At 55.7% G+C, this 17,585-nt stretch overlaps 2 protein-coding genes across 2 annotated transcripts in view; both read right to left on the bottom strand.

Annotated features, from left to right (window-relative positions):
* POLD1 (DNA polymerase delta 1, catalytic subunit) overlaps positions 1-9,341 on the bottom strand; it is a 29,695-nt gene extending 20,354 nt beyond the window's left edge. Inside the window, 1 exon segment of the mRNA XM_019425561.2 lies at positions 9,235-9,341. The gene's annotated coding sequence lies outside the window, so the exon portion shown is untranslated.
* A 1,345-nt stretch (positions 9,342-10,686) lies between these two features.
* On the bottom strand, positions 10,687-17,573 carry NR1H2 (nuclear receptor subfamily 1 group H member 2). The gene is made up of 10 exons (XM_019425564.2): positions 17,128-17,573; positions 16,882-17,016; positions 16,221-16,282; positions 16,009-16,140; positions 15,343-15,633; positions 14,995-15,260; positions 14,599-14,778; positions 13,841-13,940; positions 11,617-11,825; positions 10,687-11,277 (listed from the first exon to the last, which is right to left on the bottom strand). The coding sequence occupies exons 3-10, from the start codon at positions 16,261-16,263 to the stop codon at positions 11,131-11,133; spliced, it is 1,368 nt and encodes a 455-aa protein (XP_019281109.2). The 5' UTR covers positions 16,264-16,282; positions 16,882-17,016; positions 17,128-17,573; the 3' UTR covers positions 10,687-11,130.
* Between the last annotated feature and the right edge of the window lie 12 nt (positions 17,574-17,585).

The raw sequence follows: 17,585 nt of genomic DNA, 5'->3' as shown, positions 1-17,585 counted from the left end.
GAGTTATCTCATGGAAGGAATGACTGGGACAGCCTTAAAAGGAAGCTTGCTTCTAGCCTCCTCTCCCTTCTCTATGGCTAGAGCATGGATACAGTCGGGGTGAGCCAACCTTGACCACGGGGTCAAGGACAACACCCCAGGGAACGCAGAGCTACAAGATGGAAGGAACCCAGTCCCCTTGACAAGCTTCTGGGGCAGAAATGCCTACTTGAGGGCAGTTATGTGGAGAAATACACTTGTATCTTGCCCGGGCCACCGTGCCGTGGGGTCTCTGTTCCAGCAGCTTAGCCCGGACCTTAACAAATAGAGCACAGAAAACTCCTGAACTGACTGGGGATGTGTTGTTGGCAAATGTTCAGGATGGTATACAATGGAATATGTCTCAGCATCAGACAGGAGGCAGCTGAGTGACACAATGGATGGATGAACCTCAAAAATATGCTGCACAGAAGCAGCCAGATGCATAGGGGCGCCTGGGCGGCTCAGGTGGTTAAGTGTCCGACTTCAGCTCAGGTCATGATCTCACGGCTCGTGAGTTCGAGCCCCACGTCGGGCTCTGTGCGGACAGCTGGGAGCCTAGAGCCTGCTTCAGATTCTGTGTCTCCCTCTCTCTCTGCCCCTCCCCTGCTCGCACTCTCTCTCTCTCTCAAAAATAAACAAACATTAAAAAAAAATTTTTTTTTTTTAAATAAAGAAGCCAGACACACAAGTATGCATTGCAGGAATGGGGAGTGACTGCTAAGGGGTATGGGGTCTTCCTTTTGGGAGGGATGAAAATGTTCTGGAAGCAGACAGAGGTGGTAGATGTACAACATTGTGAACGTACTAAATGTCACTGAACTCTACACTTTAAAATGGTTAATTTCACCTCAATTGAAAATGAGAGAGAATATATGGTGTAGTGCCATTCACAAAGTTTTTTTTTTTAACTTGTTTTTTTAAAATGTTTATTTTTGAAAGGGAGAGTGCGTGTACAGGTGCACATGGGGGAGGGGCAGAGAGAGAGGGAGAGAGAATCCCAAGCAGCCTCCACGCTGTCAGTGTAGAGCCCAATGTGGGACTTGAACCCACAAACCGTGAGATCATGACCTGAGCTGAAATCCAGAGTGGGATGCCTAACCGACTGAGCCACATAGGCACCCCTACACAGTTCTAGAATAGATTAATCTATGGTGCTAGAAATTAGGCTAGTGGTTGCTTACCAGGAGGGAGAGGCTGACTGAGAAGGGGCTCGAGGGAATTTTCTGGGCTGACAAAAATGTACCTTACCCACAACTGTCCACTTGAGAACCTGTGCATTTCACTATATGTAAATTCCACCTCCATTAAAACATAAAAGTTGGAAGGCCCCATTTCCCCACCTAGGGGTTTGTGCTATAGATATACTATCACATATGAGAAACTGCATTTACGAGGTTATTTCCGGCAGCATTGTTTGCAATGGCAAAAGACTGGAAACCACCTAAATGTCCTCCCCTGGGGGACTGTTTAAATAAATTATATGAAGACTGTTCCATGGAATATTATGCAGCTGTATAAAGGAATGAGGAAGCTCTCTATGCATTCATGTGGAGGGCTCTCAAAGACCCATTGTTAGAGAAACCAACGTGCAGAACGGTGTACTTAGATTGCTATCTTTTTGTATTAGGAAAAACAATGTCTAAAAAAAGTTTGCCCTGGTTCTTTGCATTAGGAAACAATCAAGCCAAAGTAAGGACTGGCCTGCAAAAATTACCAGTCTGGAATCTTCAAAAATGTCAATGGCATGGAAGGGTGGGGGCTGGAAAGCCAGGAAACTTTTAAATTGAAGGAGAGACTGCACAGTCCTGGCAACTAAATGTAACATGACCCCAGATCAGATCTTAGATTAAAAAATAAAAAACAGAGGCACTTGGGTGGCTCAGTCAGTTGAACATCTGACTTCGGCTCAGGTCATGATCTCACAGTCTGTGAGTTCGAGTGGAGTCTCACTGGTGTCAGAGTGGAGCCTGCTTCAGATCCTCTGTTCGCTCTCTCTGCCCCTTTCCCACTCGTGCACACATGCGCATGCACGTGCTCTCTCTAATGAATAAAAACACACTAAAAAAAATAAAAAATAGCAGGGCCACCTAGGTGGCTCAGTTGGTTAAACATCTGACTCTTTATCTCAGCTCAGGTCTTGATCTCAGGATTGTGAGTTCAAGCCTCACACTGGGCTCTGTGCTAGGCATGAAGCCTACTTAAAATACATATATATATATATATATTTCAAAAATAGCTATGCACGGGCGCCTGGGTGGCTCAGTCAGCAAAGTGTCCGACTTCAGCTCAGGTCATGGTCTAACGGTTCGTGAGTTAGAGCCCTGTGTCGGGCTCTGTGCTGACATTTCAGAGCCTGGCGCCTGCTTCGGATTCCAGGTCTCTCTCTCTCTGCCCCTCCCCTGCTCACGCCATCTCTCTCTCTCTCTCTCTCTCAAAAATAATAAAAAACATAAAAAAATTAATTAGAAAGAAAATAGCTATGCAGAATGTTACCAGGAAACTGGACAAACTGAATAAGGACTGTCTATGAGGTAACAGTATTGCCGCGGGTTAAATGGTCTGATTATGATTAAACCACAGTTCTGTAGGATGTCACTGTTCTGCTAGAGTTTTTGGAGGTCAGGTACCATGATGACTATAACTTACAAATAGTTCAGCCAAAAAAGAAAACATGGGGTACCTGGGAGGCTCAGTCGGTTTAGCGTCCGACTTGATTTCGACTCAGGTCATGAGATTGAGCCCCTCATCAGGCTCCACAGTGAGCATCAAGCCTGCTTGGGATTCTCTCTCCCTCTCAAAATAAATAAATAAACTTAAAATAAATAAATAAATAAATAAATAAATAAATAAATAAATAAATAAATAAATAGAAAGAAAGAAAGAAAGAAAGAAAGAAAGAAAGAAAGAAAGAAAGAAAGAAAAGTGTGTGTGCATCCAGATAAAGCAAATGATGCAGCATGTTAACAGCTGGTGAGTCCAGGCAAAGGGTACACAGGGCTTTGTTGTATCTGTCATGCAACTTTTTTTTAATTTTCATGTTTATTTATTTTTGAGAAAGACAGAGCATGGTGGGGGGAAAGGGGAAAGAGAGAGAGAGGGAGACAGAATTGGAAGCAGGTTCCAGGCTCAGAGCTGTCAGCACAGAACCCGAGGGCGGGGTTCGAACCCACGAGCAGCAAAATCATGACCTGAGCTGAAGTCGGACGTCCAACCGACTGAGTCTCCCAGGGCCCCTGTCATGCAACTTCTACGCAGCCTTGCAATTTTTCAGAACAAAAGTCAGAGGGGTGCCTTTTCAGAACAAAAGTTGGTGGAGCATGCGACTCTTGATCTCAAGGTTGTGAGTTCAAGCCCCGTATTGGGTGTGGAGATTACTTACCAAAAAAAAAAAAAAAGTTGGGGGAAAATATGTAAAATTTTAAAAATAACATTTTTACAAGGTGTGTGGGAGAATATGTATAAGCATGTTTGTTTTTAACGCATAATTCTGGAAAGATAGGTAGTAAACTGGTAACACTGGCTTCCCGGGGGGGGGGGGGCAAGATGGGACAGCTTTATGCTTGTTTATTTATTTTACTTATTTACTTAATTTTTTAATGTTTATTTTTCAGAGAGAGAGAGAGAGACAGAGTGTGAGTGGGGGAGGGGCAGGGAGAGAGGAGACACAGAATATGAAGCAGACTCTAGGCTCTCAGCTGTCAGCACGGAGCCTGATGTGGGGCTTGAACCCATGAACCGTGAGATCACGACCCGAGCCAAAGTCGGACACTTAACCAACTGAGTCACCCAGGAGCTCCAAGTTTTACTTATTTATTTTGAGAGAGAGCATGAGCAGGGGAGGGGCAGAGAGAGAGGGAGAGAGAATCCCAAGCAGGCTCCGCGCCTTCAGCACGGAGCCCAACTCGGGGCTAAAACTCACAAACCACGAGATCATGACCTGAGCAGAAATCAAGAGTCAGACGTTAACTGACCGACCAACCCAGCCATTCTGGGACAGTTTTATTGAGATAGAATTCACACACCATGTGACCCACACATTTCAAGTGTATAGTTTGATGGCTTTTAGTATATTCGTAGCTGTGTGACCATCACCACAGTCAACTTTAGAGCCTCTTCATCACCCCAAAATGAATCCCCACACCCCTTTGGCCATCACCCCTCAACTCAGCCCACCCCCACCCCACTTTCCCAACTAACCAACTTTGTCTGTCTCTGGATTTGCCTATTCTGGGCCTTTCCTATTCATGGACCCTTCCAATATGTGTCCCTCCGTGTCTGGCTTCTTTCACTTAGGATAGCGTTTTCCGGGTTCACCGGGATGCAGAAGGTGTCAGCCCTTCACTCCCTCTTACGCCCAAATATTGCCCCACTGTGTGGCTGCGTCACGTCGTGTTGATCCGTTCGTCGCTCAGTGCACATTGGCGGCGTCTGCACCTTTGGCCTATCATGGATAGCGCTGCTGGGACCGGCACACACACACTTTGAACAGGGACGGAGGCCCTGTACGGCCTCTCCTTTTGTGCCTACGAGTGGCTTATCCCACAGGAAGGAAAAAGCCTGGAGGCCTTTGCTCCAGCCATACAGGCGGCCAGAGAGACGGAGTTCGGACCTGCGGGGGGGAGGCCTGGGTGGGGCAGAGGGGCAGTGGCCAGCCCTGGCCTGGCAGAGGGAGGCGGGAGGGGGGCAGTCTGGCTCCCCAGGTCAGCGGGCTGCGGCCAGGAGGGTGCGGTGGGAGGGAAGGGGACTCCGGGAGCAAAATCGAGGTTCCTATGCTAGTTCCCCATCATAGGCAAGGAAGGATTAGAAGGAAAGAGGCCCCAGTGTGTCCTGGCACAGGACAGGAGCTGGGGAAACACGGGGCCCTCTCCTTTTCTCGACCCTTCACTGGCAAATAGACAACGCTCAGTGCCCGCTGGTTTCTGTGACACTCCCTCCTTCGGGGTTCTTGTCCCATCTCTATCTGACGGCTTTCACTGCCACCTCTATGCCGATGATCACGTCTGCCTTCCTGTCTCCAGCCCAGACCGCCCCCCAGGCCCCAGCCTGCCCAACCCAGCTGCTCACTGAGCATGTGTCTCTTCAGGCATCTCACACTCCAAAGCCGGGCCCCTCGCCTTCCCCTGCCCCGACCTGCTCCTTGCATCCCACAGCCTCCCCCAGTTCGGGAAGAGGCAACTCCCACCAGGCCAACCACCTCGGAGTCACCCCAGCTTCTCCCTTCCCCTCAGAACACACCTGTCAGTCCCATAGGCTCTACTGCCAATGGACTGAGTCTCAGCACTTCCCAGCCCCCGCTGGGCTCCCAGCCTTGCCCCTCTGGTTCTCAGAGGTTGTTGGCAGCATTATTTTGTGCACTGCTTTGTGTCTGTCTCCCCCTGCTGGAACCTGAGCCCAGCGCCGGCAGGGATCTGGTCTGCCCTGTCACTGAAGCATTTGAGGGTGTCTACAACAGAGCCTGGTGCACAGCAGGTGCTGGAGAACGATGTGTTGAATGAATGAGGAGCCCTCAGTGTATACTCTTCACACAGTAACCAGAGAGATCCCATACGAATATGCCAGGTCATCCCATCCCTCCTCCCCTCGGAACTGGCCCCTGGGTCCCATCTCATGCAGAGCTAAAGCAAACTCCTCCGGCTAGCCCACAGACCCTGCGCAATCACCCCCTTCCCTTTTAGACACTATCTCCTGCCCTCTCCCCCTTGTCCACTTGGCTCCAGCCACTTGTCTCCTCTCTCTTCCCTGAACGTGCCAGGCTTGGTCCTACCTCAGGACCTTTGCACAAGCTGTTCCCACTGCCCTACTCTTCCCCGGATGTCCCCATGGCTTCCTCCTTCCCCTCCTTTAGGTTTTTGCTCAAATGTCACCTTCTCAGCGAGGCCTGTTTATTCTTTTTTTAACTTCAATTTATTAAAAAAATTTTTTTAAGATTTATTTTGAGAGACAGAGACAGCATGTGAGCACAGAGAGAGAGAGAGAGAGAGAGAGAGAGAGAATCTCAAGGAGGCTCTGCGCTGCCAGTGCAGAGCACGACACGGGGCTCAAACTCACAAAACTGTGTGATCAAGACCTGAGCCAAAATCCAGAGTCAGACGCTTAACCGACTAAGCCACTCGGGTGCCCCCTGACCCCTGTTTTTGGGGGGCTCACATTCTGAAGCAGTTCTGGGTTGGGTGCACCTGTACAGTAAGGGAAGTAGGACCAGCTGCCTGGGGTGCCCCGGGGGGCCGCCGACTCTCCTGGAAGAGCTGAGCTGGAGCTGGGTCTCTGCAGACAGAGGAGTCAGGTGGCTGAGAAAACCAGGGGGGCAGTCTCACCCGGCACACACTTCCCAAAGCCCGTGCCGGGCAATGCTGAGGACGCAGAGAAGCAGCAGACCTCAAGGGGTTCCCGTCTGGTGGGGGAGTCAGACACAGGCCCAGATGGTCCCTGGCCTGCGACAAGGGTAGTGAGAGTCAGGGAGGCCCAGAGGAGGGATGAGGCCAAAGCACGAAAAGCAGGTCGTTTTCTGGGGCGGGGGCAGACGGAACAGGTACTTTTGCAACTATTTAACCTTTCCCTCGCTAGGTGCGTGAGCCAGGGCACAGGGGCGAGCCAGCAGAGGAATCCGTCCCCAGTCTGTCTCCTTCGCTGGGTAGAGAGTTCACCCCCGTACCTCGCCAGACACCCCTGGAGGCCGGCAGTCTGCAGTGCTGGCTCAGAATGGGGCTCTGGGATGAGCCTCTGAACCCTCCAAGCCAGCTGTGCCACCCTGGCGAGACAGCTTCACCTCTCTGGGCCTTGGTTCTAGTCATGGCGTCGGAGGGTGACAGCACCTGCCTCAGGAGATTCTGTGAAGATTCTGTGAGTTCCTTCAATCTTCACCCTGTCCTAGGCACTCTTCAGGGCGCATGAGACAGAGCAGGAGACAAGACAGAATCCCTGCTCTCACAGAGTTTTCATTCGGCATTGCGGGGACGGACAGTAAGATAAATCGGGGCGCCTGGGTGGCTCCGTCGGCTGAGCATCTGACTTCAGCTCAGGTCATGATCTCGTGGTTCATGAGTTCGAGCCCCACGCTGGGCTCTGTGCTGATGTGCCGACAGCTCCGAGCCTGGAGCCTGCTTCGGATTCTGGGTCTCCCTCTCTCTCTGCCCCTCCCCCACTCGCGCTCTGTCTCTCTCTCTCTCTCTCTCAAAAATACATAAACATTAAAATAAATTTTTTTTTAAACAGGCCTCACTGGGGGCCCAGCCGGCTCAGTCGGTGGAGCATGTGACTTTTTTTTTTTTTAATTTTTTTTTTCAACGTTTTTTTATTTATTTTTGGGACAGAGAGAGACAGAGCATAAACGGGGGAGGGGCAGAGAGAGAGGGAGACACAGAATCGGAAACAGGCTCCAGGCTCCGAGCCATCAGCCCAGAGCCTGACGCGGGGCTCGAACTCACGGACCGCGAGATCGTGACCTGGCTGAAGTCGGACGCTTAACCGACTGCGCCACCCAGGCGCCCCAACAAGCATGTGACTTTTTATCTCGGGGTTGTGAGTTTGAGCCCCCACATTGGGTACCGAGATTACTTAAAAATAAAAATCTTAAAATTAAAAAAAGAAAAAAAAAGCCTCAGATCATGATCTCGTGGTTGGTGAGTTTAAGCCCTGCGTTGGGCTCTGTCCTGACAGCGCAAAGCTTGCTTGACGTTCTCGTTCCCTCTCCCAAAATAAATTTAAAAACTTAAAACAAAAAACAAAAAACAGGGGTCAGGGTCTCACTCAAGTTAGGGTCCCAGCATCGCTCACGCGGTGTCCGGAACGCAGGTCACTTCAAGGTGCGGCAGTCTAGACTCCTCTCGAGTGCCACCGACCCAAGTATTTCCCAAGTCCCTGGAGCTTCTCTCGCTTCCCAAAGACTAGTGCTGCCTCGTTTTGGCTCAGAGCAATCTGGATTGAGATCTCCTGTCCTCTCCCCAACCAAACTGAATTATGACTGGCTTCCCAGTGCCCAGGAAAGTGCCTGTTCTTGAGAGCAGCTGAGTGAAAGGGACCGAAGAGAGAAGAAAAAGCATCGCAGGAGAAGGAACAGCGTGGCAAAGGCCTTCGGTGGGAAAGGAGCGTCTCTACGGGACAGGAGGCCTGGGTGGTGAAGTGCAGCCAGGGCTGGGGGTAGACAGGTAACCTGGCCTGGGTGGGGCTATAAAGCTGAGAAGGTGACATCATCAACCTGCCTCTCCCTAAACCCTGCCCACTCACTGTCACCTCAGAGTGGCACCCCGAATCCGTTCTGCCTCCGCCTTCTCTCTCCATCCAGCCAGACCACATACCCCAGCAGCCTGAGTTCTTCCTTACACCCCCGCGTCCTGCTGGCTCAAACCCCGAAGACAACCTGAGGCTGACAGCACTGTGGTCTGAGCCAATGTCCCCACTTGTCTCCTAACTGGTCTTCCTCCTCGCATTCCTGTTCCCACTACAATCCCATCTTCAATCAGCACCCAGGGACTTTTTCAAAACGCAGGGTGGGTCATGTTGCTCTGACACTCAAAACCTCCCATGGCTCCCTGTGGAACCTGGAATAGGAGCCAAATTCCTTCCCACCTCAGGGCCTTTGCACCTGATGGTCCCCCTGTCCAAATCTTTCTTTACATGGCTGACTTCTCTGTCAAATGTCACTTCCCCAGAGAGAGGATTTTTGATTATTCCAGCTAAAGAAACAGGCTACCCTGTTTTATTTCACTTCGGATAAGGTATCAAACCCTGAAAGCGTTGCTTTATCGTTATTACTTATCACTTGTCTACTGTCTGTTTTCTCCTGAGCCAACGACTTTCTCTGACTTGTTCGGGCTGTAGCCTCTGCTTCTAGAACAGTGCCTGGCACGGAGTATTCAATATTTAGAGAATAAAGCATATCAGCATGCCACCACGTGCACCAATTCAGTCTTCCACTGCGTCCGGGATCCCGTCGCCCCAAAGATCCTCCAGGGTACATCTCCCAGCTCACCCCAGGGGCCAGGCGCCCAGCACAAGAGCCCCCCGCATCCCGAGGGGCCCCCCCCCGGCCCCAATCATCTTCCTGCGCGCCCCCGCGCACGCGCCCAGAACCACTGGCCCTCGCCCCTCTACCGCGCACCCTCCCGCCTCCACGCTCCCCTTCGCAACCCTTCTCTCAGGCCTACATGCCCGACTCCTCCACCTTCCTTCTCTGCCAAGTCGAGTCCCTTCAAGCCCCCTTCTCCCCTCACTCACCCGCTTCAAACAGCGTTTCCCGCCACAGCCTACGTCGCTGTGACCCCTGACTCCAGCGCGCGCAGGCTCAGAGCTGCCGCGCGCCGCCCTGGGCCACGCCCCTCCCGCCCAAGTAGGGCGAGACCACGCCCCGACAAGCCTTCGAGCCACGCCCCTCCTTTCAACTGGGGCTAGGCCACGCCCCGTCCGTCCAATTTAGGATGTTGCCTCTTCCCACTTTCCATATATTCTCGCCAAACCCCGCCCCGACTTGAGAGAGGGGCCTGCTCCTAAGCCACGCCCCCTCCGACGGCAGGTCGGCGGATTCCGGCTCTCGTTGCGCGCGGCGGCGCGGCGGCGCGGCCCGCCCCCCTGTCCTCCCGGCCCCGCCTCCCCGCCCGCGGGGGCATCGCGCGGATCCTCGGCTCGCGGGCCTGCTTTCTGCGGAAGGCCTAGGCGAGAGGACAACTTGCGCACGGCCCTTCTTTCCGCTGGCGGAAGACCTGACGTCTGCCCTGCCCGTGTAGGGGAGGTCCGGTCACCTCTGTCTCATGCCTCGGTTTCCCTACCTGTAAACTAGACTTAGCGCAGGGCGGGCACACCTGGGGGCGCCCGGCACACTGCTTGGAACAGGACTTCTCGTAAATAGTCACTTCCCCAGTCACCTTACCCCCAGCTGCTCGAAAGAAAAACCACACCTTTCAGTACCCAGCCCATCCCTCCAAGCAACACCCCCTTCACTCTTGGCCAGGACTGTCCACCCAGCTCACTTCTGAGACCCCTTGGGAGCCTGGCACAGGAGGAGGGACTAAGAGATGTCCACAGCCCGTCCCTTACTCTGAAATCACCAGACTCTCCCACCTCCCAGACCTGGCATGCGCCCTCCCCTCAATTTGGGGGCCCAGCCCCCTTGTCATGGTCTAGGTTCCCCCCTGGGACATGATATCCTGTGTGAGGACTTGCCTGCCTTCTACTTCTGGGCTCCCATGCTGCCACGCGCTGCCTGCATTAAAGCCCCTATTCCCTTCCATGCTAGCTGGCCCCATCCATCCCCCCTTTGCCAGCCCTGACTGGTAGCCACCTCCCAGGAGGGGCTTTATCTTGTTCTCTGGTGTTTCCAGTGCCTAAAATTGTGTTTGCCACATAGTAAGTGCCCCCCCCCCCTCCCCACACGTTACGTGAATATCATCTGCATCCCCAGAATGGCCAGCACACTGCCCAGTGGCTTCAGGAAACATTTGTGGACTGAGAGCCTGACCCTTCATCCACTTGTGTTCTTTGTCCTTCGGCAGTCTCCAACTCACCTAGTACAGGAAGATGACCCCAATGCCGTCAGCCTCTCCTGGACACCCCACTTCCTCCCCCACCCCCGCACTCAGTCACATCACCCTGAACCCTCCACCAGCCTAGCAACACAAGGTTCAGGTGGCTGATCCCATCCCCCGTACATCTTGAACTCACTCTGGCTCAGGGCAGGTTTCTATTCATACTTTATTTTCCTGTTTTTGTCTTTTTTTTAGTTTTTATTAAATAAAAGGAACAGAGGGAGGGGGCCTGCGGTTTTTCAGGCTGTCAGGGAGAGCCACGGGCCCCCCACTCCCTCTGTTCAAGGTGCACTGCGCAGTGAGCTTGAGGTGTAAGCTGGGTGGGGAGGGCAGCCGGTAGTGCTAGGAGGGTCAGAGGTTGGGATCTAGGACCCACCCAGCCCTCCCAGGAAGACTCAGTGGGCAGGGAGGGAGCCTCCTGGACCCTAATGGGGGCTCACCCGAGGGCTGAGGGCTGGTGGGGCCAGGGCTTGTGCTATAAGCCACAAGATGGGACCCCAGGCCCGGCTCCTTCCCACTCCAGGAGGAGGAAGGGGCGACAACGTCCATGCGTTGGAGGGTACAGGGCTGTGGGGCAGGGCGGCCAGGCCCCTCACTCGTGGACATCCCAGATCTCAGACAGCAGAGGCGGCAGTTTCTTGTCTTGGAGCCGCAGGGCAAAGACCTGCTCTGAGTGCACAGAGCTCAGCGTGCGCAGGCTCACAAGCTTCATCAGCATCCGGGGGAAGCGCAGCTGGTCCTGCGGGGAGGTGGGGGGGGGGGGGGGCAGGAGGGAGGTGGGCTCTGGTCAGCCCAGCCGGACCACCGGTGTAGGCAGGGGCCGGGCAGAGCGTGGGGAGCCCCGCCCCTATGCCTGCACTGGGCCTGGCTCCTTGGTCACGGGACAGAGGCCCGAGGACAGACTTGGCCAAGAGGACACCGGCCAGGGCTCAGGGCGCCGCCAGAGGAGCCGGGCAGTGGGGGCAGCAGACAGGGCCCGGCTCTGATGAGGAAGCAAAACCTCAGCCCGCGGCGGACCCCACGTGGGGCCTGGACTGCCTGTCCCCGCCAGGGCCCTGGGAGGGGTGGGCTCCCGTACCTGCGGCCTTTTGATGCGCGTGTAGGAGAGCAGGGCCTCCACGTACGGCTGCTGTAGGGCCTCCACGCGGCTCGGCTCCTGCACGTTGGGCCGGTCAGCGGAGAAGATGTTGATGGCGATGAGGAGGGCGTACTCCGCGTCGTCAAGGCCCAGCCGCCGCATGGCCCGGGAGAACTCGAAGATGGGGTTGATGAACTCCACCTGCAGGCCTGGGGGGGGCGGGAGGCGGGGCCGGATGAGCTCCCCCAGCCCCGAACTGACCCCAGCCCGGGTCCCTGACGCTGCTATCAGCGGGGCGAGGGACACGGCAGCAATGCTAGCCTTCTGGTCATTTCTGTTCAGCTGTGTCCCCATCCGAGTGGCTGGCACGGGGGAAGTGCGCCCTAACCCCTGCCTGAGTAAAGGGATGAGTAATGAATGTGAACATTTATTCAGTAGTTTCTGCTACCTCATCACTGCCTTCACCTCCTTCCCGACCTCCCCGGTTCTCTCCTGACGAAAAAGAAAGATTTTTAAACCTAGGTCACACTGCGTCACCCCTGTGGTGGCTTCCAATGCTCACGGAGCAAGGCCTGAACTCATCCCCAGGAGTAGTTCATTCATTCGTTTTTCAGACTCTGTTGAGCACCTACTATGTGGCAGGCCCTGGGGCAGAGCTGTTTAGAAGACACAGCCTCCCCTCCTGCGGAACTTGCACTTGGGGGTTGAGGGAACCCAACAGACAAACGTGTAACTAAAGCATCCGGTCTGTGAGCTGGATCAAAGTTAACACAAGGAAAGGTAATCGGGGCATCGAAAATCAAATCAACATCTTAGACAAGGTGGCCAGTGTGTAGGGTGACGCTGTAGGAAGGCCACACGGTAGGGTGACCTTTGAGAAACAACCAGGAGGGGAGGGGATGAGTCACGAGGACGTTTTGAGTGTTCCACGTGGGCACCACCTGTCTGTCTTCCCCAGGACTGGGCAGCTTTCTGGGCCTTGAGGCTTCCAAATGTTGACACCACAAAGGTCCCATGCAAACCAGGAGGAGGTGGTCGCCCATGTTGGCCAAGCAACTGCAAAAGCCTGAAGCGGGAGCATGTTTGGTGGGTTCAAGTAAGAGGGAGGAGGCCAGTGTGGCTGGAGGAGGGTGAACAAAGGGAGCTGGGGGTGGAGAGGCCCCTCGGAGCCTGTGAAAAATGGCAAGGACTCTGGCTTTTCTCCCAGTGAGACGGGAGCCACGCAGGGGTAGCGAGCAAGAGGAGGGACGTGAGCTAACTATGAATACGACCCTTCCGACCGCTGTATGAACAGACACACTTTGGAGAACCCAGTGAGGGGCCCCGACAGCGTTCCAGGGAGAGGCACTGGAGGACAATGGCAGAGGATGGGGGGAAGCGGTAGGACCCCGACCTCCTCTCCAGCCTCATCTCCCTGTGTTCCAGATGCCTGGACCTCCTTGTAGTTCCTTAACACCATCCAGCTCTTCCCCCACCTCAGGGCCTTTGTATGTGCTGAGCCCACTGCCAGAAACATTCTCCCCGCTCAGTGCTCCCCTGCCACACTCATATTCAAAGGGGACTGGGAGGGCCAGCGGCCAGAGGAAAGGAAGAATATGGGGTTAGAAAAATACAGAGGTGCCCCGGGAAGAGATGATGGGGGAGAGTTGGACTCACAGAGTGAAGCCCGAGCCTGAGGGAGAACAAGGCTTTTATGGTACATGGGGTTCCCTGGTGGGCATTGTTACCCCCCAATTTCCTTTTCCTAGGCAATACACCTCACCCCTCAGGCCTCGGTTCATACGCACTTCCTCCAGCAGCCGACTGCCTAGGTCACGTCCCCAGGTAAGCGCTCTCGGGCGGCAGGGACCTACCGCGTACGGTTGCGAACTTCACAATGAACTGAGATCTGGCCTCCCTCCAGTGACACCAGGTTTGGGAAGGAGGGAGTGTCTTTTCTTAATTCCTATCAAGATGCCCCGTTGTGAGAGCACACACCCCTCTGTCTCATCCCGCACTGCATCCCAGCGGACAGACTCAGCACTCAATAAATACATTTTCATCTCATTTTGAGGCTGGCTCACTCCGCTTTGGAGGTAAAAAAAATAGAGGCTCAGACAAGAGCGAGACGGCCTGAGGTCTGCCACCAGTAGAGGTCCGGCAGGGGCGCCGGCCCTGCACCCTCCCAGCCCTCTCCCCAGGGGCAACGGCCCTGCACCCCCCCCCAGCCCTCTCCCCACCGCACCTGCGCGGTGGAAGTCATCCTTGCTGTAGGTGAAGTCTTTCAGGAAAGTGATGCACTCTGTCTCGTGGTTGTAGCGTCTGGCTGTCTCTAGCAGCATGATCTGTGGGCAGCAGGGAGAGGAGGAGGCAGGGGCAGGGGCGCCACGAGTCCCTGTGACCTGGCAGCCACTGGTCTCTCCTCTCTTGGCCCGTGGGGGGACCTAATCTTGCCGGAATCACCTCTCACCCCTCTGCCCCAAGCACGTTCCCTCAGTCACCCCGGCCTGCAGTCAGCACGCCCGACACTCCAAGCTCTCCCTCCTCCAGGTTCAACGCCCACAGCGCCCTCCTCCCAGGATACTCTCCCCAGGTGGTTGCAGGGCATGGGGACAGGCATGTTTTGTTCACTGCGACCTATCCAGGACTTGGAATGGGGCCTGGGGTCCACTAGTAACTCGATACTTGTTACTGTTGCTTTGGTTTAAATGTCAACTCTTCTGAATGGCCTTTTCAGCACATTCTTTAGAGTGCGTCCTCCCAGCCAATCCTCAATTTTTCTCAGCCTCAACCCGTTTCCTCTCTCTCCTTGGCTCATGGGAGGCTCTGACTCTCTGTTTAGTATTTCGACGTCCCCCTGTAGGATATCGTCCCCACGAGGGCAACCACCAGAGGGGTCTCGCTCATCCCTATTCCCCCAACATCTGTCCTGAGGCTTATCCCTGGGGTTCCCTGTGGGCAGGAAGGAAGGGCCATGTTGAGGATGGGAAGGCTGCCCGTTACCTCAATGGTAGATGCCTTCAGGAGGGCAATCTGGTCCTCGCGGCCCAGCTGCAGGAAGCCAGGCACCTGTTTGGCAAAATCCACAATCTCCTGGACTGAGATGATGGCTAACTCCGTGAAGTGGGCGAAACGCTGCTGGCGTGCATCACGGGACTGGGGGTCCGCGCCCAGGGGCCAGGGCTAGGGCCAAGGCGGGGGTCAAGGTTATTCACAGATTCCTCCAATGAGCCCGAGGCCGAGGGGACATCTTGAGGCAAAGAATGCGCCCTAGGAGACCCTCCTCTCCAAGGCCCCACCCTCTGGAGCCTTGTTCCCTCCCCATGCCCTGGGCTGCAGCCCTGATGGCTTTCCCCCAACTGGCCTCATCACCCTTCAAGGCTGCGGGAGGGGCAGTACCGTGACTTTGGGCTGGTCGGAGAAGGAGCGTTTGTTGCACTGCAGCTGAGCCGCCACCAACTGCTGGATCATTAGTTCCTGAGCGGCTGTTAACTGGACACCCTCGCCTTCCCCGGAGCCCTGGCCACCTCCGTCAGACCCTCCAGGGGAAGCCCCAGGCCCAGAGGCTGAGCTGCTGCCGCCCGATGGCCCCACAGGTGACTGTTGCTGCTGCTGCTGCTGCTTCCGAATCTTCTTCTTTCGGATCTGTTCTTCCGACAGGACGCCTATTCGGGACACAGAGGCCTCAGCGGTGGCCCCGGGGCTGGGCACAGGCCAGGCGAGCACGGCGCCCTCCCCAGCACTCACACTGCTCTCTCATCCCGGCCTCCTTGCATTTGCGCAGCCGGCACTGCTGGCACTTGCGCCGCATGAAGGCGTCCATCTGGCAGGTTCCGCCGCCCCGGCAGGCGTAGCGCCTGGCCCCGCCTCGGACCACGCTGCGCCGGAAGAAGCCCTTGCAGCCTTCGCAGCTGAGCACGTTGTAGTGGAAGCCGGAGGCCTTGTCCCCGCACACGCGGCACAGCTCGTGGCCCAGCATCTTTGGAGCCGGGCCCTTCTTTCGCTTGCGCTCTGGTTCCTCTGCCGGGTCTGGGACGACTGAGGTGGGCGGAGAGAAGCCATGAGAGAGACGGAGCCCCCAAAAGAAACAGCAGCCAGAGGGCCATCCCCACGACACAGAAGACACAAAGAGCCAGTGTATAGGGGGTGACCAGGGAGACGGCAATTCAGAAGGAAAGAGGTGTGAACCCCAAAGAACAAATAACAACAAAAGGTGTCAAGCAGGAAAAAAATACACTCACAGGCAAAGTGAAGGAAAAAAAAAATAAGAAGTTGTCAAGAAGAAGCGGAAGAAAAAAAATCAACAAGAAACTGGGGCCTCCCATTCTGATTTTTTATCTTTCTCCCCTCCTAGATCTCCCCTCAAGGCCCCCCGTATCCATCCCGAGCCCCTGTCCCTGGGCCCCATCTCACCCTCGCTGCAGGCTGAACGGGCCCAGTCATCGCCTGGGACATCAGGGTCTGGACCCACAGGCCACAGTTCAGGACCCTCCTCCTTTATAGCTGGTGAAGAAGAGGGTGCGCTGGATTGAGGCGGGCCATTTCCTGGGAGAGGGAAGCACAGTGAGTTTCTCCTGCCAAGTGTGCAATGGGAGAGGGAGTGGGCTGGGAAAGGGGTCGCTCACCAGGCAAGGGGGTGTCCAGGGAACTGGTGGTGGGAGTGGACATGGTGGAGTCACGGAGCAACCTGCAGAATATAGGGGGACTGAGAACCTTGTCGGGCCAGGTAGGGTCAGGTTAGGCCAGCCCCAGGTCCCGAAGGATGCACCACTTTCTTCCATCTCTCCAGACTCCTCCTTTACTGCACACAGACCCCACCCCAGGCCCCTGCCAGCCTGTAAAACCTCTCCTCCGATTCTGACAGACCCCACCCACGATTGCTCCAGATCTTCCGGCTGGGTCTCAAGCCCTGCCCTCATCTAGACCCCGCCCCTCATGTAGGCTCCACCCACTCCGGATCCTGCCCACTCCCTCTTCAGGTACTGCCCTTTCTGCTTCAATCGTGCTCCTCCCTAACTTCCCCCTTCCCACCAAGTTCACCCTGCCTCCTCTTACTCCCCACCTCTGCACAAGAAGCACCCCCAACTCCCATCCTGACCCCACCTCCTCCCCATCTTTTCCTTCTAGGTCCCGCCCAACCCTTGTAGCTTGCACCCTCACTCTATCCACAATGCCCCGCCCCGCCACTTTGCCCCGCCCCATCGGTACCCCTCCCTCCAGGTCCGGCCCCATCCCCTCCCATCCTGCCCCGCCTCCACCTCCTCCCATCACGCTCCGCCCCCATACCTCGCTCCAGGTCCCGCCCCTCTCCGAACACCAGTGGGGGGCGGGGCTCATGGCTGCGCGCGGGGGTCCCGTGGGCCGCCTCTCGCGGGGGTCTCTTACTCCCGTTGCCCTGGAAACAGCCGGAGACAGCGCGAGCTACGGAAGGGGGGGGGAAGGAGAGAAAGGGGCTGAGCGGGGGCAGCGCGGAGAACGCCGGGAAGCCCCGGGCCCGGGACGCCTCCCGCATCTTCCCATACTCTAGTGCACCTGCCTCGGTCCCCTTGCTCTGCTTCTCTTCCTCCTCCTCTGTAGCCCCTGGCACGCCGCCGCTTCTCGGATCCCCTCAAAAGTAACTTCGCCACTTCTTCCGGCAACCCCGCCGTGCGTCACTTTAGGAAAGGGGCGGGTAGTCTGGAGTGACGGACTTCCGGTCCGCCTAGGACTAGCCAAATCGGCTGCCCCGCACGGAAGTCGTACGGTCACCGGAAGTTTGCCCTCCAGGGTAGCTCCGCTGGGGCCAGACAGAAGAGTTCCGGACCAGCTCGATCAAACGCAGGGCCGGCGAGGGGGGCGTGGTCAGTCCCAAACCTTCCGGCCCCCGTGGGGCGGCTTTAAGTCATCCCAGTGCCCCTCGGTGTTTGCGGCCAAGGATTGGCTCGGCATAAATTTCCCCGCCTGTAGCTCCTTTTCGCACACGGCCGATTTGAAGCGTGTTTGTCATTTTT

Source organism: Panthera pardus, unplaced genomic scaffold, assembly GCF_024362965.1.
Source record: "Panthera pardus isolate Hobbes unplaced genomic scaffold, ASM2436296v1 HiC_scaffold_18, whole genome shotgun sequence".
In the NCBI taxonomy this organism is placed as follows: Eukaryota; Metazoa; Chordata; class Mammalia; order Carnivora; family Felidae; genus Panthera; species Panthera pardus.
The sequence above is the reverse complement of the archived record's forward strand: the minus strand, read 5'-3'. Positions and strand labels throughout refer to the sequence as shown.

What these genes read in the sequence shown, in the direction of transcription:
- NR1H2 (XM_019425564.2), bottom strand. Translation starts at nt 16,263, where the DNA reads ATGTCCACTCCCACCACCAGTTCCCTGGACACCCCCTTGCCTG. An exon ending in GGATGACTTCCACCGCGCAG is followed by an intron (nt 11,826 to 13,840) that starts GTGCGGTGGGGA and finishes CGCCCCCCCCAG; the next exon opens with GCCTGCAGGTGGAGTTCATC. An exon ending in CGCGCATCAAAAGGCCGCAG is followed by an intron (nt 11,278 to 11,616) that starts GTACGGGAGCCC and finishes ACCTCCCCGCAG; the next exon opens with GACCAGCTGCGCTTCCCCCG.